The 27,970-nt window shown below is 45.5% G+C and overlaps 1 protein-coding gene across 3 annotated transcripts in view; it reads left to right on the top strand.

Moving 5' to 3' along the window:
• Window positions 1–27,970, top strand: part of Fam178b (family with sequence similarity 178 member B) — a 117,866-nt gene that overhangs the window by 59,446 nt on the left and 30,450 nt on the right. For all 3 annotated transcript variants that reach the window (XM_012951501.2, XM_004669805.2, XM_045148134.1), the window contains 4 exons: window positions 4,308–4,401; window positions 4,718–4,894; window positions 5,074–5,171; window positions 26,187–26,274. In XM_012951501.2, the coding sequence (XP_012806955.1) occupies window positions 4,308–4,401; window positions 4,718–4,894; window positions 5,074–5,171; window positions 26,187–26,274 (457 nt within the window). The remainder of the gene's footprint in view (window positions 1–4,307; window positions 4,402–4,717; window positions 4,895–5,073; window positions 5,172–26,186; window positions 26,275–27,970) is intronic.

The raw sequence follows: 27,970 nt of genomic DNA, 5'->3' as shown, positions 1-27,970 counted from the left end.
TGACTGCTTCCTGCTGCAAAACAAATATATTGTCCTTAAAGGCAGCTAAGGGCTTGTGGATTTTGGTACTGTGGCCCTTTATGTCTCAAATCTTCCATGCACAAATTCCTGAAAGTCAAGTTCAATTTCATCAGGCCCAGGGTAGCCCCGAGTGAGAGGACAGCCCAGAGGCCTGTCAGTGTCACATGGTCTGACTCCCAGATGTACTTTTTTGTTTTGTTTTTCAAAGTAGGGTCTTACTCTAGCTCAGGCTAACCTGGAGCTCACTCTAGTCCTAGGCTGGCCTCGAACTCATAGCAATCCTCCCACCTCTACCTCCAGAGTACTGGGATTAAAGGTATATGCCACCATACCCAGCTTTCCTACCTCCTTTTCACTGACCTCCAATCTTGGCATGTTCATCAATACCATGGCCACAGGAGGATTCAGCACTACCCTAAAAGTTCTGATGGTCCGTTGATTCTATGGGCTCTGACTGGCGTCCCAAGGATCAGCTGATGTGCATCATGTGCACCTAGTATAGCAGTCACAGAGGATGTGGCTTCATGGTAGAGCACGTGCTTAGCGTACAGAAGGCCCTAGGTTCATTTATCAGAAACACCAAAGACATAATTAATTCATACTTAGCATAGCAAGCACAGATGCCAACTATACACAGAGAACCCTCATAATTTATATTATAGTCCCCAAGGACTAGAAAAATTTTAACACTCACACTGTGAGGTGGCTTTACTTGAGAAGCCTGGCATCCCTTCCCAGAGAGGGCTCTGTCACAGCCACACTTCCCCTCCTCAGAAGAAGATGTGTTGCCAGCTCACACTTTCTGTGCTCTTACTTCCTTTGGCAGCAGCAAACTGTTTGAAAGCCTGTTTCTCCATAGCAGCCTATGGCTGCCCTACTCTTTAGGAACATCTGAAAATGTGCCCACCTATGCTTATATGCTTGATGCCTGCTCCCAGGGCAATTAGTATGAACTAGGACACCCCTTCAAACACTGGCATGTGCCCAGATGTACAAACATGAGCCTCGCCTATTCTCTGGCCCTAATAAATGCTAAAATCCACAAGAAAGACTAAGCCCGGCCTCAACTTCCCCACTATCAGCTTTAGTTTGTTAGTGCCAATGTAATACCTAAGGAACAGTTCCTTTCCTCTCCAAGAAGCACCGTGTAGTGAAGGAGAAGGGACACACCCTTAGACCTCTCTGTGCCCAAGGCCAGGTCAGCTCTGCTGAACTATTACTTTCAAACTTTCAACAGTATTACCCATCATCCTCAGCATCACAGTTAGTAAAAGCCCACTGTTTGCAGAAATTCTAAGAGATCTTAAGAGTAAAAGAGTGGGCTGGAGAGATGGCTTAGAGGTTAAGCGTTTGCCTGTGAAGCCTGAGGACCCTGGATCGAGGCTCAATTCCCCAAGACCCACGTTAGCCAAATACACAAGAGGACGCATGTGTCTGGTGTTCGTTTGCAGCGGCTGGTGGCCCTGGCATGTCTATTCTCTCTCTCTCTCTGTCTGCCTCTTTATCTCTTTGTCTGTTGCTCTCAAATAAATAAATAAAAATAAACCAAAAAAAGAGTAAAAGATTAGTCAGGCTTGGTGGCTCACTCCTTATTGCCAGCATTTGGGAATCTGAGGCAGTAGGATCACCATGAGTTTGAGGCCAGCCTGGGTTGCAGGTCACCCTGGGCTAGAGGAGAACCTTCTCCAAAAAATAAAAAGTAAAAAAGTGAATAAGGACTGGGGAGATGGCTCAGCAATTAAAGGCACTTGTTTGCAAAGTTTTCTCGTGCAGGTTCAGCTCCCCAGTACTCACATAAAACCAGATACACAAAGTGGCTTGTGCATATGGAGTTTTAAAGTGGATGAGGGCTAGAGAAATGATTCAGCAGTTAAAGGCTCTTGCTTGTAAAGTCTGACAGCCTGAGGTTTGATTCCCTAGTACCTATGTAAAGCCAGATGCACCAAGTGGCACATCCATCTGGAGTTCATTTGCACTGGAAGGAGGCCCTGTCAAGCCATTCATTTTCTCTCTCTCTTTCTATCTCACAAATAAATAAAATATTTAAGAAATAAATAAGTTTAAAAAAATTACTTAACTGACTTGAAATTGCCAATGTTTATTTGGCCAGAAAGAGAATAATTTAGTGAAGGTGAACTAGGAAGCGTACAAGGTGGTGTGACCATAGCTGTCCAATAATGCCAGCCTTGCAGGAAGTATGTCCATGGCTGTGTGAGACTCTGGTCAGCAGGTTTCTTCACACATGCCCAGCCTCCAGCCTCAGCTGATGCTAAGCTGGATCTGCCCTATCCCTGGATTGGCAACGCTGGACCTTTCTATAGACTTGACAGCTATAACCCAACAACCTTTGCAGGGGGATGTTTCAAGATTGGTTTGGTTACAATATTCACCTTACTTGCTGACTTTAGAAACCAACCCCCATATGAGCTACCACATGGTGTTTTGGGTACATGCAAGGTCACCATCATGGAATTAGCAAAGAGGCTACTTTTGTAGAAGATCCATTAGCAGGATTGAAAATATGATTTTCTGGTGTTCAAGTCCCAGACAACTTCAGTAGAAGACCTCATCTGAATGGCACGGATGTGGGAACCAGCTACCCAGTGATCTCCCACTCACTGCTGGCCCATACTTCACACTTTTGTGTGGTCCCCCCATGCATACCGAGTCAAGCTGGCCCATGTGACTATTAGAAATTAGCAGGAGTGGCCTTAAGAGATTGCTTAGTGATTAAAGTGCTTGCCTGTGAAGCCTAAGGACCTAGGTTCGATTCCCCAGAACCCACATAAGCCAAGTGCACATGGTGGTTCTTTTGTCTGGAGTTCATTTGCAGTGGCTGCAGGCCCTGGCACACCCGTTTTTATTTTTCCCTCTCTCTCTAATAAATAAAGATTAAATTAAAAAATTAGCGGGGGAGGGAGAGAATTACCATGGGATATTTTTATAATCATGGAAAATGCTAATAAAAATTAAAAAAAAAATAGGGGCTGGAGAGATGGCTTAGCAGTTAAGTGCTTGCCTGTGAAGCCTAAGAACCCCAGTTCGAGGCTCGATTCCCCAGGACCCATGCTAGCCAAATGCACAAGTGGGCGTATGCGTCTGGAGTTCATTTGCAGTGGCTGGAGGCCCTGGTGTGCCCATTCTCTCTCTCTCTCTATCTGCCTCTTCCTCTCTCTGTCTGTTGCTCTCAAATAAATAAATAAAAATAAACAAAAAAATTTTTTTAATGAAATTAGCAGGAGGACCTGAGTGTGGTGGCACATGCCTTTAGTCTCAGCATTCCAGGAGGCTAAGGTAGGAGGATCACCATGAGTTCAAGGCCAGGTACCAAGTGAGTTTCAGGTCAGCTTAGGCTAGAGTGAGATCCTGCCTTAAGGGAGAGAGGGAGGGAGATGAAAGGAAAAGAAAAGAAAGGGAGAAAGAAAAAGAGAGAAAAAAGAAAACCAGTAGGAGGGACAGGATGTCACTTCTAAGATTATGAAGGTCTATAGCTATCTTAGGCATGCCTCTCATGCCCATGACTAGCTTTGGGGAAGGTAAGCCAGCTGCTATGTTGAAGAAAACCCTGTGTGGCAAGGAACTGGGACCTGCCAATCCATGGCCACATGAATGAGCTAGGAAGTATGTAAGTCCTCAGCCTGGTCACATCTGCGATGAGTATATCCCTTATGCAGCATCTTGAGGGCAACCTCCACCCCAACGCCCCAACTGAGCAGCCCTTGGGCCCTTGTCTCCCAGACTCTGTAAGATGATAAATGTTTTGAAGGCACTACTTGCGGGGGGTGGGGTGGGGGAGGAATAATTGGTTCAGTCCCAATAGATGATTGTCACACACAGCAATGGTGGCTGTAGTGGTTTGATTCAGGTGTCCCCCATAAACTTAGGTGTTCTGAATTCTAGGTTCCCAGCTGATGGAGATTTGGGAATTAACGCCTCCTGGAGGGAGTGTATTGTTGGGGGTGGGCTTATGGTTGTTATAGCCAGTTTCCCCTGTCAGTGTTTGGCACACTGTCCTGTTACTATTGTCCTGATGTTGGCCAGGGGGTGATGTCTACCCTCTGCTCATGCCATCATTTTCCCTACCATCATGGAGCCTGTAAGCCAGAACAAACCTCTTTTTTCCCACATGCTGCTCTTGGTTGGGTGATTTCTACCAGCAATGTGAACCTAAGTGCAACAGTGGCCTTAGACCAGTGTGAGTTTTTGTTGTTGGTTTGTTTTGTTTTGTTTTGTTTGTTTTTTATTCCCTTGTCATCCATCCTGCTGTTGTTTCTGGCTTACCTCAGAGTACTTGAAAATGAGGCCAGCCTGGGCTGGTGGGAGCAGCAGGACCCTCCCCAGAAGGTGGTCTTGGACATTAAGCTGAGCTACATCTACAAGGTGAGTCAAGACTTACTCGTCTGCCTCACCCCAAAGCGCTTAGGCACAACCCAGACTTACTCAGCAGTTTGGTTGGGTAGTGTCATCAGACCAGCTGAGTACCACTGTAGGTGCCAGGCTGGTGCTGGCACCCGTGCTACAGAAAACCCACTCTCCACTTATGCCTGCCACTCCAAAGCCCCGCAGTGCTTGTTTTCTCTTTGTCTACCATACAGCCACAGGGGTTCATAGCAAGAAGTCCCCTCCTTTTTGTTGTCCAGCCTGTTCCCCAATCCTTTCCCCCACCTCCCCAATCCCTGGTTCTCTTTCCTTCCAGTTTCTGACCCTTTGTCTCCTGGTCCAGCCTGAGTCCTATACAGACACCAACCTCTTAGGTCTGATAGAGCTGCTGTGCCGTGGGAGCCTGGATGTGGGGCTGTGCCTCTTGCCAAAGACCGACCTCCAGCAGCTCCTGCTCCTGCTACTGGAGAACATCCGCGAGTGGCCTGGGAAGGTACTGCAGCTGTGTTTTGCTGTGGGGACTGTGGTGCCAGAGTACCCTGCTTGGGGGATGACATGATTTGGAGGTCCTTAGAATATCTCGTGACCCCCTTTACTCCCTGAGTGGGCTGGGTGGTAGGTCAAGGAACGTTAACTTCTTCATGCAGCCCACAGGATGCCCTGTCTCCACAGCTCCAGCCTCTGTGTTGTGCCCTCAGCTGGGTGTCCAATCACCACCACAATCTGCTGGCTGTAGTGGAGTTCTTCCTGGATGTGACCTCTCGGGGCAGGTGGGTGCTTCTCCCACTCTTGCCTCCTCCCCTGACACTCATCCACATGGGGTCCAGAATCATCCCCACCAGCCCAGCAAACCATCTGCCTAGTTTCTAAACCCTCAGAGGAAGAACTAAAAATATAATTCAATAATGAGTTCTTTACAGATGAAAAAAGCCTAATTTTCTTAACACCATTTTATTAGCAAAACACTGTTTTGTGCAACTAGCTTCTGCCTGCCTTTCTTTGGGACTCCCTCCTGCTGGGTCCCTTTTGTCACTCAGACATCAGTCAGCTACTCACCTCTTTTCCCCTTCTTCCTACTACTCTCTCCTACTCCCATTTCATCATTCTTTTTTATTTTTTGCCCAGCATTTATATCTTCCAGAAATTAGCTTACTGTTTGCCTGTTCGAGCTGTCTCTCTCCCCTCTGTATTATCACTGCCAGAGCAGGTGCCCTGTCAGGGTCACTACCCTATCACACCTGGCTGGCAGTTGATGCTTTGGAAATTCTCTTGAATGATGAATAAGGTGAACAAATTCAGCCCAGGATATAAGACCCATTGGATGAACTAGGCCTTTTCTTCTCATCTCCACATCTTCCTTCTCCTGCCCTGTCCTTTAATACCCCTTCCTACCTACTCCCAGCCTTGACCAGGCACTGCAGTTGCTTTCTGTGGATATTCCCCTGTGACTCCCTTCTGAGGGTGGCTCCTGTGAGCTGAAGAAGAACTTGAGGCCACCTCACTCCACAGGACCTGCTGAACAGATTCTCTGATCAGTGACTGAGTGAGTGAGTGAGTCAGGCATAGTCCTGCAGGGATCAGCTTCAGGCTTTTTATTGTGAATCTGGCTTCCACCCAGTTCTGAAGGGGAAAGTTTTGCTTCGTATCTGAAAGGCTTCTGGGACCTCTGTTGCAGGCTTTAGGTGTCCACTCAGCACAGACCCCTGGGATTTCTTTCTATTTGATCTGAAGAGACTGAGCCTACTTCTGTTCTACTCTCACCCACAACACATCCGCTCTGGAGTCCAAGCCGGAAATTGTCTTCCTAGAGCTTCCTCCCACCCCCACCTCATTATCTCTAAATCCTGTGCTTTCTGCTTTAGGCATCCTAAGTCTTTATTTTTGGTTGCCTCTCTGTGTGTACTCCATGTCAGCTGTTACCCTGTCTGGGTCACTTTAAGCCACCTCCTGCCCACACCCTCCTGCTTTCATTTCACTACCTCACCTGGAGGATAGCAGAGGCTGGCTAAGTGTCCCTCTTTCCTAAAAGTCTGCCTGTAGACACCTGTGAAAACCAGCTAGCCCAACCGAAAATGGTGCCAAATGGTTATGAAAATGTCAGCTCCTCTACATGCTCATCAATGCTGCATGTTCTCACTTTCACTTGTCGTTAGTCTGATGAGCAGAAAATGTCATCCCATGGTTCTAATTTTCATTTCCTAATTGTCAATGACATTGAGCAGCTGTGCATGTTTATTAGCCTTTTGTGTTTCTCTTACTGAAAATTACCTTCTGTCATACCTATCTTTCTATCAGGTAATTTATCTTCTTAACCAACTATATTGATTTACATGTTACTTATTAAGTATATTGAAAACATTGTATTTTCTTCTAACGTTGTAAATTGTCTTTATTTACTTATTCCTCAGCTAGTCATGTGTATTATGCACCCTTTTTGTTGCTGGGACAAAATACTTGAAAAAAACCAGTTTAAGGGAAATCTGTTTAATGGAAAAGGGTTTATTTCTACTTACATCTAGAAGTTATAGTCCATTATGGCAGGAATTTGAAGAACTGATCATATTTAGTCCATAGTGAGGGATGGAGAGCAAGAATGCTGATTCTCAGCCTGTTCTGTCTTTAAAAAATATTTGAGCCAGGTGGGGTGGCACACGCCTTTAATCCCAGCACTCGGGAGGTAGGAGAATTGCCATGAGTTCAAGGCCACCCTAAGACTACATAGTGCATTCCAGGTCAGCCTGAGCTAGAATGAAACCCTACCTTGAAAAATAAAAACTAAAAATAAAAATAAATATTTGAGAGAGAGAAAATATGGGCATGTCAGGGACTTTAGCCAACACGCATGCATGCGCACACAAAACCTCCAGGTGCTTGTGCCATCTTGTGCATCTGGGTACTGGGGAAATGAAGTTGGGTCCTTTGGCTTTGTAGGCAAGCACCTTAACCGCTAAACCATCTCTTCAGTCCCAGTTCTTTATTTTTTTTAAATTTGTTTTATTAACAACTTCCATGATTATAAACAATAATCCCATAGTAATGCCCTCCCCCCCACACTTTCCCCTTTGAAACTCCATTCTCCATCATATCCCCTCCTCCTGTCAATCAGTCTTTTATTTTGATGTCATGATCTTTTCTTCCTATTATGAGGGTCTTGTGTATATAGTGTCAGGCACTGTAAGGTCATGGATATCCAGGCAATTTTGTGTCTGGAGGAGCACGTTGTAAGGAGTCCTACCCTTCCTTTGGTTCTTACATTCTTTCCGCCACCTCTTCTGCAAGGGACCCTGACCTTTGGAAGGTGTGATAGAGATATTGCAATGCTGAGCACTCCTGTCACTTCTTCCCAGCATCATAATGCCTTCTGAATTCTATTTTTTTATACAACCAGGACCCCGACCTTAAAATGGTGCTGCCTATAGTTAAGGTGGATCTTTCTAATCTAGTTAATTCCTCATGGCCATGCCCAGAGGCTGACCTAAACGAGGTTATAATCCTTCACAGGTGCTTCTATGTCCTGTTAAATTGTTTGATATGATATGATGATTTCTATTTACTACCAATTTGGGGAAATTAGTGTCTGTGCAGCTTTTCTTTGTAGCTCCAAGTGCCTCTCAAAAGCCAAGGAATGAATGAAAAAGGAGCATCCTTCAGACAGACATATCAACAGAATGCCTTGAGCCAAGAGCTTTGCTAGGGAAGAGGGCTACTTATAGAATGAATCTTATTTATTTAAAATGATATTATTTATTTAAAAGTTTTTATTTTAGCTGATTTAGAGTGGGACATGCCTATAATCCTAGACTTGGGAGCTAAGGCTAGAAGTTTGTTGAGCTGTAGGTAAACCTGGGCTACATTGTGTCAAGAAAATGCTGAGCATGGTGTTCATGCCTATAATCCCAGTACTCATGAAGCTGAGGCAGAAGGATCACTGAACATTGCAAGCCAGCATAGGCTACATTGTGAGTTCTCAATCAGCCTTAGCTATAGTTGAGAGCTTGTCTCAAAAATGGAAGGAGCCAAGTGTGGTGGTGCACACCTTTAATACCAGCACTTGGGAGAGAGAGGTGGTAGGATTGTTGTGAGCTGTGAGTTTGAAGCCACCCTGAGACTACATCGTGAATTCCAGGTCAGCCTGGGTTAGACTGAGTCCTTACCTTGAAACCCCCCCCACCCCCAAAATTATTTTTTTATTTTTAAAAAAATGTTATTCATTTATTTGAGAGAGAGTTATAGAAATAGGCAGAGAGAGAGAGAGAGAATGGGTGTGCCAGGGCCTTTAGCCACTGCAAATGAACTCCAGATGCCTGTGTCCCCTTGTGTATCTTGCTTACGTGGGTCCTGGGGAATCAAATCTGGGTCCTTTGGCTTTGCAGGCATGCGCCTTAACTACTATGCCATCTCTCCAGCCCAACTTCTTTTTCTTTTATTATTTGTTAAAATTTATTTATTTGACCCTGGTGTGCCCATTCTCACTCTCTCTGTTTTTTTTCTCTCTTTCTGTCTCTAATAAATAATTTTTTTTTAATCTTAAAAAAAATTATTTATTTGCGAGCAACAGAGAGAGAGAGGCAGAGAAAGAGAGAATGGGCATGCCAGGGCCTCTAGCCACTGCAAACGGACTCCAGACGCATGCGCCCCCTTGTGCATCTGGCTAACGTGGGACCTGGGGAACCGAGCCTCTAACCAGGGTCCTTAGGGTTCACAGGCAAGCACTTAACCACTAAGCCATCTCTCCAGCCCCCAACTTCTTTTTCTAAATAGAGCATTCACACAGTGTGAAATTCAAAAGGTCCCAAGAAGTGTGTAGATAGGGAAGACATGCACAGAGCCACCCACCACTGCCAGTCTCAGTGCAGTGCAGTATGTGTGCATGCAGGTGCCCCCTGTGCTTCTTTTCACTTTGAGGTTTGTTTTGACAGGCCTTCCAGGTTGTGTCCCTAAAAACCTCTAATTCTTTTTCAGGTCTTGCAGTATTCAGTGTAGGTCTTTAATTAGTGCTGCCTGCCCTCCCTGTACTAGTGCTGATGGAGGAGCTTGCTGGCTGCCCCACTGGGCTCAGTGCCCAGACTGACCCCAGGAAGAAGGGCGTATTGTTGTATGAGAAGCTGTCACAGTCCCAGTCGACTCGTTCTGTTAAATATAAAGCAAGAACTCGCAGCAACACTGGTAGATAGGTGCAATGTACTCCCCGTCCTCGTGCCTTGTTGGTTAAGACTATTAAGACTTCATGGGATATTCCACAAATATAAGGAAGCATGGAGCTTAACTGTGACAAATGAAAGTAAACCCTAAAAACAAACCACCTAAAATGGGGCTAATGGGGGAGGAGGTTCTTGGAAGGAAACGTGTTTTGGACAGTGACACCACTGGGATGGCCCACAGAGCTGTTGGAAAGAACAGCATGCCATTCTAGCTTCTGCCAGAGTCTCTAGCATGCGCTTGTGTGTGCTCAGAGCCAACTCTTGCAGCCACTCAAAGACCCCCATCAGGAGGAGGAGGAAGGCTAAGAGTTGCTTGCACTTCACTGAAAGCTGATGTTCCCAGGCTCTGGGGACTTGCCTTTTTCACCATCTGGGACTGTTTATCAAACATCCTGTGCTACACTGTAGCCTTCAAAGAGGAGGGAAAGATGAAACCAGCTTCAACAAACTGCCTGGTCAGACACAGGAGTGGATGAAGGCTTTCTAAAACAAGTCACAGACTGGCCCTGACAGTGACCTGACAGACTGGCAGAAAACCGAAAGAACCACAACAGTGTTGGCAGGATATGAGGAGACAGCCTGGGCTCCATGTTCACAGCAGGCATGTGGCACAGTCAAGGAGAAATAAAAATGTAGATTCTTCTACAAGCAGTTCCACCTGGAGAAAAAGCTAGTGAATAAAAATTTATTGACAGCTGGGCATGGTGGCACAGGCACATGTCTTTAATCTCAGCACTGTGAGTTCAAGGCCAGCCTGGGCTAAAGTGACACCCTACCTTGAAAAAAGCGAAACAAAAAAAGATTTATTGGCAAGGGTGTTTAAGAGGAGGTCTAGCAGATGTGGCTTAGTGCTAGAGCACTTGCCTAGCATGTATGGGGCCTGGTCTCTAGCACCACACAAAAATGAAGGATTTTAACAATTTTCTCCCATTGCCCTAACAAAGCTGTTTAGTACAGTGATCTTCACAACAGTGAACAATTGGAAACAACTTTAATGCCCCATCATCAGATAAGTTCGACTCATACTACAGAATGTTTTACAGTACTTAAGAATGACAGAAGATGATGGAGAATGGAATTTCAAAGGGGAAAGTGGGGGGGGGGATTTTTTTATAATCATGGAAAATGTTAATAAAAATTTAAAAATAAAAAAAAATAAAATTTTTAAAAATGATAGAAGAGGGTTAAGTGGTTAAGGCACTTGCCTGCAAAGCCAGAGGACCCAGGTTCAAACCCCCAGGACTCACGTTACCCAGATGCACAAGAGGGTGCACTCATCTGGAGTTCATTTGCAATGGCTGGAAGCCCTGACACCCCCATTTTCACTCTGGCTCGCTCTCTCTGACTCTAATAAATAAAAATAATATTAAGAATGACAAGAGAGTTGTAGAGATTGCTTAAGGCACTTGCCTAAAGGACCCAGCTTTGATTCCCCAAGATCCACATAAAGCCAGGTGCATAATGTAGCGCATGTGTCTGGAGTTGCTTTGCAGTGGCTAGAGGGCCTGGCATGCCCATTCTTACATTCATTCTCTCTCTCAAATAAATAATATATATTTTTAAAGAATGATAGAAGAGGCTGGAGGTGTGGCTCAGTTGATAGGTTTTCCTAACATGCAAGAGGTCTGAAAGTTTAATAGCCAAAAAGGGAGGGTGGGGGAGAGAAAAGAAAGGGAAGGTTAATGAAGTAATGCTAAATGCATTGGCAGGAGTGGGAGAGAACCAACAAAACCATATATAAACTGGGTGTGACGAAGCAAGTTTGTAAGCCCAACATTTGAGAAGTTAAGACAGGAGATCAGGAATTCAAGTAGCAAAACACAGCAAAGCAAAAAACATGTAAACTGGGCATGGTGAGATGCATGCCTGTAGTTCCAGCACTTTCAAAGTGAACATAGAACCAGGAATTGGGGCTGGAGAGATGGCTTAGCAGTTAAGATGCTTGCCGGCAAAGCCAAAAACCCAGGTTCATTTCCCCAGTACCCACAGGTGACACCTGGAGTTTGTTTGCCGTGGCTAGAGGCCCTGATATGTTCATTCTCTCTCCCCCTGAATATTTTTTAGAAAAACAGGAGTTCAAGGACTGGCCTCAAGATTGAGTCCAGCCTGGACTACATGAGATCCTATCTCAAAAAAAAAAAAAAAGTTAAGCTGGGTGTGCTGGCGCATTCCTTTAATCCCAGCACTTGGGAGGCAGAGATAGGAGGATTGCTGTGAGTCGAGGCCACCCTGAGACTCCAGAGTGAATTCCATGTCAGCCTGGGCTCGAGTGAGACCCTACTTCAAAAAGCCAAAAAGAAAAAAGTTGAGCATGGTGGCACATGCCTTTAATCCCAGCACTCTGGAGGCTGAGGTAGGAGGATCACTGTGAGTTTGAGGCCAGCCTGGAGCTATTCAGTGAGTTCAAGGCCAGCCTTGGCTACAATGAGACCCTACCTCAAAAACTACATTCCAAGACCAAAAAAAAAAAGTAAAGTGATCTCAACATTGTAGGATATTGAGATGATAAGTGATGGTCTTTAGGTTCAGTTCTTTTCCTAAGACCTTGGTGGCCTGCCAGCTTCTACTTTACTTCCCACAACCTGGTTTTGACATTTGGCTAGAATTAGTCTCCTTTATTTTATTTTATTTTATTTTATTTTATTTTATTTTATTTTATTTTATTTTATTTTATTTTATTTTTTTGAGGTAAGGTCTCGCTCTAGCTCAGGCTGACCTGGAATACTATACATAGTCTCAGGGTGGCCTCAAACTCACGGTGATCCTACCTTTGCCTCCCAAGTGCTGGGATTAAAGGCATGTGCCACCACACCAGGCAGTTTCCTTTAAAAAAAAATTTTTTTTTTTTCTTTTCAGACTATAGTCCCAGGCTGACATGGAGCTCATGGTGATCCTCCTACCCCTGCCTCCTGAGTGCTAGGATTAAAGGCATACACTACCACACCCTGCTTAGAATTACTTTTATTTAAGTTTTCCAAGTTGTTATAAAATGAGTCAAAACACAGAAGTAGGTATGGTGAAACTACATTCCATGCCAAGAGAGTCACTTGTGGCCCCAGTGACTCCCTTTTACCCTCACCTCTACTCCAGATCATTGTAAAACAAATCCCAAACATTTTATCCTTCTCCTTCCATAGGTATTTCTGAGAGATAAGACCTTATTTATTTTTTTAAAAGAAAAACACATTATCATGAGTATACCTAAAGAATTTAACAGTAAAGGAACTATGCCAAGCAGATGAATCACTTCACTGATACAGACTCTTCCAATACTAAGCTTCATAGAATAAAGTCTGGAACCTTTTTTTTTTTTTTAATAAGATTTTACTTATTTGAGAGTGAGAATGGGTGGGCCGGGGCCTCTAGCCATTGCAAACAAACTCCAGACACATGCACTGCCTTGTGCATCTGACTTACATGGGTACTGGGGAATCGAACCTAGGTCCTTAGGCTTCACAGGCAAGCACTTTAATCACTAAGCCATCTCTCCAGCCCCCTGGAGGGTTTATTTTTTTTTTTTACTTTATTTTATTTAGTTTTGGTTTTCCAAGGTAGGGTCTTGCTCTAGCTAAGGTTGACCTGTAATTCACTATGCAGTCTCAGGGTGGCCTCAAACTCACAGTACTTCTCCTACCTATACCTTCCGAGTGCTGGGTTACCACATCTGGTTTAATTTATTTTATTTTTGAGAGAGAGAATGGGTGCACCAGGGCCTTCAGCTGCTGCAAATGAACTCCAGAAGCATGCGCCACCTTGTGCATCTGGCTTACATTGGTCCTAGGTAATTGAACCTGGGTCCTTTGGCTTTGCCAGCTAGCACTTTAACCACTAAGCCATCCCCTCCAGCCCCTCTGGAGGTTTTTTTCAACTAATGAATTTTTGCCGGACATTATGGCACACACCTTTAATCCTAGCACTCAAGAGGCAGAGAGGTAGGAGGAGTGAGTTTGAGGCCATTCCAAGACTACATGGTGAATTCTAGATCAGCCTGAGACCCTACCTCGAAAAACCAAATAAAATAATGATTTTAATTTTTTTCATATACTTACTTGATGTGTGTATATCAATGTGGGCACATGTGTGGATGTCAGAGGATAGCTTTTAGTTGACAATCTTCACCTTGTTTGAGGCAGGGTTATCTTTGTTCACAGGTCTCTATTCACAAGCTGCTATGTCCTATCTCTGCCTCTCTTTTCTCCTAAGCATACTAGGACAGTATCTGTCTTTTAGGTGGGTTCTAGAGAGATCTGAATTCAGGTACTCAGAGTTTTATAGCAAGTGTTTTATCCACTGAGTCATCTCCCAAGCCCAAGTTGTTTTTGTTTTGTTTTTGTTTTTACGCCCAGCATGGTGGCACATGCCCTTAATCTCGGCACATGGGAGGCAGAGGTAGGAGGATCACCGTGAGTTTGAGACCACCCTGAGAGTACATAGTGAATTCCAGGTCAGCCTGGGCTAGAGTGAAATCCTACCTCAAAAAACTAAAAAATTTTTAAAAAATTTAAAAAGTTAAAAAAAAAACATTTATTTATTTGAGAAAGAGAGGGGCAGATAAAATGTCAGGGCCTTAAGCTACTGCAGAGGAATTCCAGATGCATGCACCACCTTGTGGGTACTGCGGAATCAAACCTGGGGCCTTTGGCTTTGCGGGCACATGCCTTAACTGCTAAGCCATCTCTCCAGGCCTTAAGCCAAAGTTTTAAAGATAGCTTGTGAGACCCTTATGGTCCCAACTCACTATGCTTCCCCTTGCTGTCCCCAGGACACTCAAGCACTTGTGTGTTGATGTTCTCTGTCTGGCATGGGTGGGAGACTTTCAGTCTTAGTCGTGGTGGTCTCTACCCTCCTGTTACCCCTTAGAGAGACCTCTCCTACTTATCCTGTCCAGATGAGCCCCTCCTTGAGGTAGTCTGAGACTTGACCGTCCATATATCTCTACAGCAGCATTTCAGCACCTAAAATGTGGTATTAACTGTCCCCTCCCCTACAAGCTGCTAGAGAGAATTCCCAGAATTTGGGCATCCTTTCTATGTTGGGAAAAATTCTTCATTGTGTCTCCCTGTGCACAGAAACCAAGGGTAGATATTCATTCCATGGACTTAGATCCAGGCTTAGCCAATTGGATGCTCCTAAGGAAGGAACCAAAGGGTAGCATCCTGGACCAGACCCTTTCCTCGGTCAGTGCTGCCTAATGTCCATTGGCCCAGTAAATTCAAGAGCTCCCTTGTATCCTTTTAGCATCTTTTCTGCCTCAGGCAAAGTTCTTTGGTTGCTGGAGTAGAAGTGAAGGCAGCTTTGAAAGACAACAGCCTCCACAACCCATAGGTTTTTGTGCACTGAGATAAAAACAGGGACAGAAGGGGCTGGAGAGATGGCTTAGCAGTTAAGGTGCTTGCCTGCAAAGCCAAAGGACCTCAGTACGATTTCCCAGTACACACATATATACAAGGTGCTGCACACATCTGGAGTTCATTTGCAGTGGCTGGAAATCCTGGCGCACTCATATTCATTCATTCATTCTCATTCTCTCTCTCTCCCCCTCCCCCCCCCCTCTCTCTGCCTCTTTTCCTCTCTCAAATAAATAAATTAAATTAAATAATTTTTAAAAAAACAGGGACAGAAGTAGAAGCCCCAAAGCTTTCCTCAATCCCTCTTTGTTTCTATCTGTGGTCCTGATTGCTATCTCACTGCAGAGGCCATCTTCCAGCTCACCACTATACTTAGGTCAGTTCCTACTCAGGATGTACTTTAGACCTGCTAACCCTGAAACTGCACAGCCACATGGCATGGTACCACAACACATTTCTCTTTCCTCCTCCCAGACCCTGAACCTTTTAGGCTACCACTGTGAGTTGCTGATCATCCTCTTTCAGACTCTGAGCAGGTTCCAAATTCACTATACTTCCAGCTGCTAAAGCTTTCCCATGCCCAGCAAACAGCAGCGACCCTGTATCCCAAGCACCCACAGTTCTCCCTTCCTTCCTTCCACTAGACCTCTTAATTCTACATCTTGGCAGTTCTTCCTTTTCTAGACTAGGCTCTTACTCTAGCCCCTCTCCTTCCAGGGTTCTCCTGTCTGCTCCATCCCTGTGCTGTGTAGAAGTGTGACATTATTTTAGCATACTTATGCCTCCTGTCACTACAAATGAACTCCCCAGATACAGGAGCCTCTTTGTGCATCTGACTTTATGTAGGTACTGGGGCATTGAACTTGGGCCATCAAGCTTTGCATGCAAGCACCTTTAACCACTAAGCAGTCTCTCCAGCCCCACATTCCTTCAATGGACAGTCATGTCCCTATTGTGTTGAAAGTCCTTCAGGCTGTTACCTTGAGGAACTTCAAGCAGTCCAATCAAGCAGCAATCTTTGCCTGTTCCCTCCATTTCTTCCCCTTTAGGCTCCCCTTTTCTGCCATGTCTGAAAGCTTTACTGCCACCCAAACTTATACTTGAGCATTTGCCTTTGGGCTTTGTTGTTTTTTGTTTTGTTTTGGTGTCTTAAGGTAGGGTCATGCTGTAGACCAGGCTGACCTGGAATTCACTTCGCTCAGGTTGGCCTTGAACTCATAGCAATCCTACTTCTCCCTCCCTCAGCTAGAGATCCTACCTCGAAAAAAGTAACATTCACAGAAGAGAACAATTTGTTGGGGGTTTACTATAGTAGCATATTCTAAAGGGAAAGTTAGTTCTGTTGGCTGGGAGATCCTATACTGAACTCTGAATGTGGATTGTAGATGAAGCCAGTGAGGCATAGGAGAAGATCTCTAGAGGCTGATACATGACCTCAGGTTTGAAAGACATGGAGCTGGAAAGAAGAACACAAAGCAAGGTAGGTAGCTCAGGTCAGAGACTGCACTGCTGGGAAATGCTAAGGATCACAAGTGGGTCTTCCTTGTTGGTGTTTTGGGCTAACCATGAAACTTTAATACCATGAGTACAGAATAGTGCTATCTACTTATTTTGCTTCTTTCTTTGTGTAGAATAATTTTTACATCTGGGCCAAGAGTGGCTGAGGGGCTAAAAGTGTTAGATTGTGGAGTTCATATATGACAGCCCTGATAATACAGAATGAGGTTGATGTCCCCTCCATCCTCTCCTCCCATAGAAAGGTGTCCTACTATGCTGGGAGATGTTCAGATGGGGTGCCCCAGCCCTGCAGTTGTATGTGTGGGGGGCGTCTGGGAGACAGTATCATTCCTAGGGATTGTGTGTGAGCATGGATTTAGGAAAAAGAAGCCCTGGTGTCTATGAGTCCTAAGAATAAATCATATTAGACAAGCATTAGCTATCTTTAAAAAAATGTTTATTTATTTGAGAGGGACAGACAAAGAGGCAGATAGATAGAGAATGGGTGTGCCAGGGTCTCCAGCCACTGCAGACAAACTCCAGACACATGTGCCCCTTGTGCATCTGGCTAACATCAGTCCTGGGGAATCAAGCCTCAAACTGGAGTCCTTAAGCTTCACAGGCAAGTGCTTACCTGCTAAGCCATCTCTCCAGCCCAACATTAGTTATCTTTAAATTTTTTTTTTTTTAAATTTGAGAGGGAGAGGCAGAGAGAGCAAACATGGGCATGCCAGGGCTTCCAGCCACTGCAAACAAACTCCAGATGCATGCAGCACCTTGTTCATCTGGCTTATGTAGGTACCAGGGAATCTGGGTCCTTAGGCTTTGCAGGCAAACACCTTAACCATTGAGCCATCTCTCCAACCCTCTTTTTTTTTTTCTAGGTAGGGTCTCACTGTAGCCCAGGCTGACCTGGAATTCACTCTGTAGTCCCAGGCTGGCCTCAAACTCATGGTGATCCTCCTACCTTTGCCTCCCCAAGTGATGTAATTAAAGTTATATGGCACTGCACCCAGCCTTTGTCTTTTTTTTTTTTTTTAAGGCATGTGCCACCATACCCAGCTCTTTTTATTTTTGTTTATTTGAAAGAGAGAACGAAGCAGAGAGAGAGAATGAGTGTGCCAGGCCCTCCAGCTGCTGCAAGTGAACTCCAGATGCATGTGCCACCTTGTGCATCTAGCTTACATGGGTCCTAGGGAATTGAACCTGGGTCCTTTGACTTTGTAGGTGTGGTGGTTTAATTCAGGTGACCCCCATAATATTATGAATGTTAGGTTCCCAAATGATGGATATTTGGGAATTAATACCTCCTGGAGGGAGCGGGCTTATTGGTGTTACAGTCAGCTTCCTCTTGCCAGTGTTTGGCACACTCTCCTGTTGCTGTTGTCCACTAATGTTGGCCAGGAGGTAATGTCCTCTCTCTGCTCATATCATTTTCCTCTCAAGTCATAAGCCAAAATATACCCTTTTTCTCAACAAGCTGCTTTTGGTCAGGTGTCCCTGCTAGCAATGCCAACCTGATGGCAACAGCAGGCAAGAGCCTTAACTGCTAAGCCATCTCTCAAGCCTTATTTGTCCTTTTTTTTTTAAATTTTAATTAATTAATTTATTTATTTGATAGCGACACAGAGAGAAAGACAGATAGAGGGAGAGAGAGAGAATGGGCACGCCAGGGCTTCCAGCCTCTGCAAACAAACTCCAGACGCGTGAGCCCCCTTGTGCATCTGGCTAACGTGGGACCTGGGGAACCGAGCCTCGAACCGGGGTCCTTAGGCTTCACAGGCAAGCGCTAACTGCTAAGCCATCTCTCCAGCCCCTTATTTGTCCTTTTTATTGTTGTTATTATTTGAGAGAGAGAGGCAGGCAGATAGAGATACAGACACAGAGAGAGAAAGTATAAATGCGCCAGGGCCTCCAGTCATTGTAAACAAACTCTAGATGCATACACCACCTTGTGGATCTGGCTTATCAATACTGGGGAATTGAACCTGGGTCTTTAGGCTTCACAGCAAGCAACTTAACGGCTAAGCCATCTATCCAGCCTTTATCTTTTGACAGATGAACTAAAGGCGTAGCCAGAAGACTATAGATAGAGTGTCTAGAGCTTCCTAGAACATTTAATGAGGCTGCTATTATATTCTGGGGACAACATGGAGAAATGTGGACTGAAAAGTGGTATAATTAGGTGGACTCATCAGGGTCCCCCCACAGGGCAGGCTTCCTTGGCCACCTGAGTTCCACGAATTTCATTAGGGTCAGCCAGGGCAGAGCCAGTGTCTTGAATGAGGCCATTAGGGGAACAATGGTCAAATTCACAGTTGATGTGAATGTAACTAACAGCAAATTGAAGATCCCAGAAGATCTTAGCCGACTGTAATGATGGGCTGAGTCAGAAAGAGACATATCCCGTTGCACAATTAAGAACAGGATTTTGGAAATGGGGTTTGACAGTAAGATGTGTGAAAAAAAGATTGGGCACAATCTGTTAACTGCTGTGTATCCTGGGACTGCCAAGAAAATGAACAGTAGCCCCTAGTCCTCCACACTGAGTGGCTCACTTGACAATGGACATTGACAACACAGCCTTTGGAAGACACAAAGGGAAATGGTCAAAAATTGTGAAAGTAAGCCGGGCGTGGTGGCGCGCGCCTTTAATCCCAGCACTTGGGTGGCAGAGGTAGGAGGATCGCTGTGAGTTCGAGGCCACCCTGAGACTACATAGTTAATTCCAGGTCAGCCTGGACCAAAGTGAGACCCTACCTTGAAAAACCCAAAAACAAAAATAAAAAATAAAAAAGTTGGGAAAGTAAGAGCCATCTCTCCAGCCCCACATTCCTTCAAGTGAATGGTCATATCCCTCCTGTACTGAAAATCCTTCAGGCTTTTACCTTGGGGATGAAATTCAAGGGGTGGCACATGCCTTTAATCCCAGCACTCAGGAGGCTGAGGTATCAACCTGAGTTTGAGGACAGCCTGGGCTACAGAGTGAGCTCCAGGTCAGCCTGGGCAAGAGTGAGACCCAATTTCAGTCCTCTTCCTTTCCCCCAAAATAGGAAGCTGAGGCTGTCACACTTGTAGAAGGTAGAGCTATGGGAGCACAGCAAGTGTCTTCACAGGTCAGAACTGCCCAGCCCACCAGAAGCCTCCAGAACACAGAATCCAGAAGCTCCTGGGTGTAGGCAGAATTTAGCAAAATATGGGGACAACTTTAATTCTGATAAGTACTGGACTGGCTTGGCACACATGGCATTTCCCTGGCTGAAACAAACAGTTGAGGGGAGGAGCAAGGACAGTTTAGGCAGGCATGAGACTAGAGGACAATAAGGTGTTTCCTAATCCCAAGTAGTACAGGAATTTGGGGTGTCTTTGAAAGTAATGGAGCTTTTCTAGGCTCTTGGTTGGACTGAAACTTGGGATTAGGGTGCTGGACATGCACAGCCACACAAAACTTCCACTGAGTCAACAGCCTCAAAGTCCTTGTTTTATGAATTTTCTATTTTAAAAATATTTGTTTTGCCGGGCGTGGTGGCGCACGCCTTTAATCCCAGCACTCGGGAGGCAGAGGCAGGAGGATCGCCATGCATTCAAGGCCACCCGGAGACTACAGAGTTCATTCCAGGTCAGCCTGGACCCAGAGTGAGACCCTACCTCAAAAAACAAAACAAAAACAAAAACAAAAAATATTTGTTTTTATAAATATTTTTATTTATGTATTTATCTGCAAGGAGAAAGAGAATAGGCACACCAGGGCTTCTAGCCACTGAAAATGAACTCCAGATGCATGCATCACCTTGTGCATCTGACTTTACGTGGGTATTGGGGAATTGAGCCTGGGTCATTGAGCTTTAGAAGCAAGTGCCTTAACCACTGAACCATCTCCCCAGCCCATTTGATTGTTTGTGGCAGGGTCTCATTCTAGCCCAGGCTATCTTGGAACTCACTCTGTAGTCCCAGGCTGGCCTTAAACTCATGGTGATCTGCCTATCTTAATCTCTGCAGTACTGGGATTAAAGGCATGAGTCCCCTTGCCTGGCTTAAATATTTTTTTTTTATTTGAGAGAGAGGGAGTGAGTGAGTATGGGTGCATCTTGACACTGCAAACAAACCCTTGCACATGTGCTACCTTGTGCATCTGACTTTCCTTGGGCACTGGAGAATGAGCTGGCAGGCTTTGCAAGCAAGCACCTTTAACTACTGAGCCATCTTCCTAGCCCCTTGTCTTATGAATTTCAATGAATGAAATACACACACCATAGTGGGTGATGTTTAGAAAGATTTTATTTTAGCCCAGTGTGGGGGCACACACCTTTAATCCCAGTATTCAGGAGGCAGGGATAGGAAGATCTCTGTGAATTCAAGGCTATCCTGAGACTACATAGTGAATTCCAGATCAGTCTGGGCTAGAGTGAGACCCTACCTCAAAAAAAAAAAAGGGGGGGGGTGCTGGAGAGAAGATGGCTTAGTGGTTAAGGTGTTTGCCTATGAAGCCTAAGGACCTAGGTTCAATTCCCCAGTACCCATGTAAACCAAATGCACAAGGTGGCACATGTGTCTGGAGTTCATTTGCAGTGGCTAGAAACCCTGGGTACCCTTTCTTTGCATCTGTCTCTCTCTCAAAAATAAAGTCTTAAAGTATTTTTGTAAACGATTTTATTAGGGCTGGAGAGCTGGCTTAGCGGTTAAGGCACATTCTGCAAAGCTAAAGGACCTGGGTTTGATTCCCCAGGACCCATGTAAGCCTCATGCACAAGGTGACACTGCATCTGGAGACTGTTCGCAGTGGTTGGAAGTCCTGGTGTGCCTATTCTCTCTCTCAAATAAATAAAAATAAATAAAAAGATTTTATTATGTAACTTAAGAGACGGAAAGAATACAGAACTCCTGTATACAAGGAGGGATTCCTGTAAGTGGGAAAGTATGTCTAAATGCCCTAATTGAGGTCTTTTATGGGACTTTACTGGGTTGGGGGTTAGGGGTTGAGCCCTCACTTCAGGTATCACTACATTTCCAGAAAAGGAAGTAACCACATTTCTTCTAGGAAAGAAAGAAATAAGGAAAAACCAGGTTCTTACATTCTTGGCCTCTAGCAATGTGGAGGCTGTGAGGACTCCTATGAGGACAAAGGGATCCTGAAGAACCAGATCCCTGTCCCAGGCATCTTCTCTCATACCAGGCAAAGAAAACCATCTTCTATCTTGTTGACTCATTTCCTCTATTTCTGAACAAGGTTCTATACAGGCTCATGTAGAGTGTTCTTGTGGCACTAGCCATTCTATGCTCACATTTTGTTTGGAGGACAACTTGATTGTTTTTTTTTTGTTGTTGTTTTGTTTTTTTTGTGGGTGGTTGAGGTAGGGTCTTACTCTAGCCCAAGCTGACCTGGAACTCACTCTGTAGGCCCAGGCTGGCCTTGAACTCACAGCTGTCCTCCTACCTCTGCCTCCTGAGTGCTGGGATTAAAGGTGTGTGCCACCATGCCTAGCACAACTTGCTATGAGTGATTGTAGACAGTCTTTCCCCTCATTGTGCAATGGTCCATTATCTCTGCCCGTGGCCACTGTATTTTGTCTCTTCCTGTCTACTCTGTATGCATCCTCGTGTGAGTATCTAAATACATATGGGTGACTGGCCTGTCTAGCAGACATGGGCAGAGTGAGAGTATAGGCTGTTCAGAAGATTCCGCAAATTTATCATCCAGACCCTGGTTCTTCCTGCCTGGATAGCATCCACAGGAAAGACAGATGAACTGGTGCTATGACAGGCATCCATGAAGGATGAGAGGCAGCCGTGGACAGTCCAAACATGTAGGCCAAGTTGACATAATAGGCAGGGTGTCAGACAGCATTTCCACAGAGGACCAGGCCACTGCTGTTTCCAGAGCTGCCCTAGAGACTTGGGAAAGGGAGCTCATGCCTTTGGCCAAATGCCTGATGGCCTTTTAGGGCATTTCAGCCTCAGCCAGGCCTGGTTGCCTTCTGAGGAAGTGAAGAATGACGGCACCAAGGGGCTGTACTGAGCCATGTCTCTGCCCTGACATCCCAGTGGCCCACACTGGCAGATGCCTTTGCCTTCCTCGATGCCCCTGCAGGGTGCCAAGCCCATTGTCTCTTGTGGGAACTGTAGGGACAGTGTAGGCTGGAAGCAGAGTACCTGCTCTGGGTTTAGAAAAGCTGTTTCCTAATGTTCTAGAGCCTTAGGCTCCTCTGAGGGATAATCCAGTGTCCTGGTCTTATGGTGGCCCCTTGGAGGCAGGCAGGGTGGAGACCAAGTGTAGCCTGGCCTGATTATGTGCTGGAGCTTCTTGCCTTATATGACAGTGCCTGGGAGGGCTCCAGTGGCTTTAGCAGCCTCCTTTGCCTGTCTGGTTTGAGTTCTGGGAAAGCCTTGCCAGGTGGGGTTGAACAATTTCTGGGGAAAGAGCCCACAGCCAGCCTAGGCAGGGCTCTCTGCTTGCCCCCGCACAGTTGGAGTGGCACAGTTAGAGAAAGCTCTGTCCTGTCTCAGTGAGAACTGAGAATATAGGAATCAAGTTGAAAAGTATGGGAGGTCCATTAGGAAGAAAGGCAGGGCCAACACAGTGGGAACTCTGCTCTTAGATGTGGGGTCCTCTGTGTCCACTTATCCCCTTGGTGCTGCTGGGGTTTTTTTGTTTGTTTTATTTTGTTTTCTGGACTGCAGTCCTGGCCTGACCCCCACCTCATCCAAACACCCACCCTCATCCTGGCTTCAGGAACCAGCCCCAAGCTCTGCTATGTGGCCTGCCAGCTCCCTCAGCCAGCCTCCCCACCCGCTGTGGGTGACCGGCCAGCTCGGCCTCTGCGGCAGAATTAATGAAGCCCAGATGCAGGACTCCTGACTCTGGTAGCCAGCTTTGCAGCACCGCTGGGCCGATAGAGGGGCCATTTACCTCCCACTGTGTTGGGGCCCAGCTTCTGCTGGCCTCTGAGGAACAGCTGGAAAGCTCCTGGGGTCCTGCAGACTGTGGGGTGGGTGGGACTGTAATGAAGAGGAAACTGGGGATGGGGAGTCAGGGTGCAGGAGGGATCTGGAGAAGGAGCTGGAGTAGGGCTTGAAGGGACTGGAGCCCCTGCTTTCTCAGCCCAGATGGCAGCTCTAGTATGGGATCCCAGAGAAGTTCCAAGGGCCCACTGAAGTCCTCTGCAGAAAAGTGTCAAGGATGAAGCCCAGCATGGTGGCCCATGCCTTTAATCCAGTTGAGGTAGGAAGATCACTGAGTTTGAGGCCAGCCTGGGGCTACTGCATGAATTCCAGGTCATCCTGAACTAAGACACTGAACTTGAGGGTATGGAGAGAAAGAAAAGAAAGGGGTCAAAGCTAAAGAGAGAAGAGGTGTTACCCAGCTGCAGAAATGGAGGGAATCCTAATCCCTACCATGAGTGACATGCTAAATACCACACAGGACATACATGCTAAAAAAAACAAAAAAATTCTATCTGAAATTAAGATTTAGCTGGGCATGGTGGTGCACGCCTTAAATCCCAGTACTCAGGAGGCAGAGGTAGGAGGATTGCCAGGAGTTCAAGGCCAGCCTGATAATACAGAGTTAATTCCAGGTCAGTCTGGGCTAGAGTGAGACTCTACCTCGAAAAACTTAAAAAAAAAATTAATAGGACATGTGTGTATATTTAGATTTAATAGGGCATCATATATATGTATATATGTATATATTTAATTTTTGGTTTTTCAAGGTAAGTTCTCACTTTAGCCCAGGCTGACCTGGAATTCACTATGTAGTCTCAGGGTGGCCTTCAACTCACGGTGATCCTCCTACCTCTGCCTCCAGAGTGCTGAGATTAAAGGAGTGCATCACCACACCCGGTTCTCGCTCCTGCTCTCTCTCTCTCTCTCTTTTTTAAATCATTATCCTTAAAAAAAAAAAAAAAGTTAAGAGCTTCCTGCTTCCATGACTTTTCTGACTTTGTTAAGAAAATGAGCACAGCTCCTGGAGTTCAAGCCCTACATCTGATCCCAGCCTGCCCAGCCTCCATGGACCTTAGAGGAGGCTTCAGATCCCCATCACTAGGACAGAAGTAGCTATAGGAAAGTTGCTCTGGAGCCATCTGCACCAGTCAAAGTAAGCAGGCTCAGTCCTGTCCCCTGAAGTCCTCATTTTTTAAAACCATTTATTTCCTAGGCTGAGGATGTGGCTTAGTTGTTAGGATGCTTTCTTAGTGTATAAGAAGCCCTGGGTTTCATCTCAAGCCCCACATAAACTGGGCATGGTGGCTCATGGCTGCAATACCAGCACCCAGGAGGTACAGACAGGAGGATTAGAAGTCCAAAGTCATTCTTGGCTACAGGGCAAGTTCGAGGCCAACGTGAGACATGTTTCAAAGACAGAAAGGAAAGAACATTCCTAGCATTTGTTGCATCCCATAGTTAGGTCCTTCTATTCCTTTTGATATCATTGGAGAGGTGACTGAGAACACCTTTAAGTCCCTCCAACAATGCTGTTACCTAAGGGCATTTCTCCTTTTCAGATTCCAGTCCTGGCCACATATTTTTCCATCGTGTTTCAGCTTCTAGATTTTTCCTTTGTTTCTGCTCTCTGACCTTATTCACTTACAGCACTTAAAGACCCATGAAAACCAGAGGTCCAAATGGTAGCATCTGAAGCCCCCACGGGAGCCTTCATATCTGAAAAGGAAATGGGCTTTGACCTGAGTGAATTATTGAGCACTGTTGTCAGCTCACAAGTTGACTTAGGGACCATGGTCCAGGGTCTGACTGCTTCAGGAACAGCTAGTTCTCTGGATATGACACTTGTCCTCTTTGCTAGCCTTCTTGTACCTTCTTTTATTGTGTCTCACTGGGGGCAGGAGGGTACCCAGCACTGTAGGGTGACCTTGTCACATTAGCAGCCAGCTGTGAAGGCCCTCTCTTGATAATCCAACCACCTCAGTGGCTAAATCACTCCAGGCTCACCCTGGAGCAGGATGGTAGTGGGGGCAGGATTCCAAAGAAGTGAGTAAAATAACAACAACAACAAAATACATATATACATATATGTATATGTATATCTCCCCATTGGGCCAGGTCACCCACCTTGAAATTTGAGAGCCACTGCAGGGGGCAGAACACTCACAGACAAGGCAATGTTTTCTTCTGAGTTGCCTTGTGTCCTCCTTTTTTTTTATTTTTTATTTTTTGGTTGGTAGTGTTTGTATGTTTTGTTTTGTCTTTCAAGGTAGGGTCTCACTCTAGCCCAGGCTGACCTGGAATTTACTATGTAGTCTCAGGGTGGCCTTGAACTCATAGTGATTTTCCTGCCTCTGCCTCCCGAGTGCTGGGATTAAGGTGTGTGCCACCACACCTGGCTTGTCCCCTAGATTTTTAATTCTAAGTTATTTTTCTTCCCTCTATATATTTTTCTTCCATAGAGTTTTGCTTTATTCGTTTGAGGTACTGGGTTCAATCCTCAGGGCCTCCTACATGTTCTGCTCTACCATTCAGTGACACCTGGTTTTGTCCCTCCACCTATACATGTTTATGGATACACAGAAGTAGGAATGTTGACCCATCTTTGAATAGACTTTAGCCCTTACAGATTCACAGATAAGCATGTATATGAGGGGGAGCAGCCCAGGAGAAAAATGTGTTATTTCTTATTGGGTGTCTTACTGCTACCATGGCTTTTCCCTCAAGGGCTCTCTGGCCTCCAGCCCCTCTCAGATTGTTGCTTATCCTGCATTCAAGTTCCCTTACTCTTCTCTTCCAGGCAGCTTCGAAGCCAACTTAGTCTCATGATCATTGCCCGTATGCTGGGCCAGCAAGAGTCACTTCCTCCCTGGGGAGAGAAAACCCAGGTAAGTCTGCATTAGCCAGAGCAAGAAGGCCTGTCACTCCTGAGGCTTGGCCTGAGAAATGTATACCCAGAACTAAATTGTATTTGAATGTTTTAGAGCATTTGTCTTGCATGGGTAAGGCTCTGGGTTTTGTTGTTTTGTTTTGTTTCCAGGTAGGGTCTCCCTGTAGCCCAAGCTGACCAAGAATTCACCATAGTCCCAGGATGACCTCAAACTCACAGCAATCCTCCTACCTCCATCTCCCAAGTGCTAGGATTAAAGGCATTGGGACACCACATCTGTCTTGGCCTTTTTAAAAAAAATTTTTTAAAGTATTTATTTGAGAGAATATGGGTATGTCAGTGCCTCCTCCTACTGCAAATGAACTCCAAATGCATGCACCACTTTGTGTATCTGGCTTTACCTGGGTAATGAATCTAATCAGGCCATCTCTCCAGCCCAAGGCTCTGGGTTTTATCAACTAGTGGGAAAGCTAAGAAAGGAAGATCACTTGAGCCTAGGAGTTAGAAACTATCTTAGACAAAATAACAGGATTCCAGCTCTTAAAAAAAGAAATTACTGCTGGGCGTGGTGATGTACACCTTTAATCCCAGCACTTGGGAGGCAGAGGTAGGAGGATCGCCATGAGTTTGAGGCTACCCTGAGACTCCATAGTGAATTCCAGGTCAGCCTGGGCTAGAGTGAGACCCTACCTCAAAAAAAAAAAAAAAAAAAAAGAAATTACTGGCTAGAGAGATGTCTCAGTGGTTAAGGTGTTTGCTTACAAAGCCTAAGGACCAGAGTTCAGTTTCCCAATACTCATGTAAAGCCAGATGAATTAAGTAGCATATGCATCTGGAGTTTATTTGCTGTGTCAGGAAGTCCTGGCATGCCCACACTCACACTCTATGTGCCTGCCTCTTTCTCAAATAAATTACTAAAAACAAGAAAGAAAGCCAGATGTGGTGGTATACACCTTTAATCCCAGCACTCAGGAGGCAGAGGTAGAAGGATCACAATAAGTTCCAGGCCACCCTGAAACTACATAGTGAATTCCAGGTCAGCCTAGGCTAGCGTGAGACCCTACCTCAAAAAATCAAGAAGAAAGGAAAATAAATTACTTGCCAGGTATGGCTATACATGCCTTTAATCCTAGTACTCAGGAGGCAGAGGCAGGAGGATCACTTTGAGTTCTAGGCCATCCTGGGATTGCAGAGTGAGTTCCAGGTTAGCCTGAGCTAAAATGAGAACCTACCTTGAAAAAAATAATAAGGAAAAGAAATTTACTGGAGCCAGTTATGGAACACACCTTTAATCCTGGCACCCAAGAGGCTGAGATAGAGGATCACTGTGAATTGGAGACCAACTTAGAGCTAGATAGTTGCATGTCAGCCTGGACTACAGTGAGAACCTACCTCAAAAAAAAAAAAAAAAATGCAAGGCTGGAGAGATGGCTTAGAAGTTAAGGTGCTTGCCTGCCAAGCCAAAGGATCCAATTTCAATTCCTGAGTACCCATGTAAACCAGATGCACAAGGGAATCCATGTGTTTGGAGTTCTTGTTCAGGAGGGAGGGAGGGAAAGAAAGGAAGGAATTAATTGGGTTGGGGAGATGACTTTGAGGTTAAGGTGCTTGCCTGCAAAGCGGCCCAGGTTTGATTCCCCAGGACCCACATAAGCCAGATGCACAAGGTGGTGCATGCATCTGGAGTTCGTTTG

This window comes from Jaculus jaculus, chromosome 4 (genome assembly GCF_020740685.1).
Source record: "Jaculus jaculus isolate mJacJac1 chromosome 4, mJacJac1.mat.Y.cur, whole genome shotgun sequence".
NCBI lineage: Eukaryota > Metazoa > Chordata > Mammalia > Rodentia > Dipodidae > Jaculus > Jaculus jaculus.
This window is presented reverse-complemented; position numbering and strand designations above follow the sequence as displayed.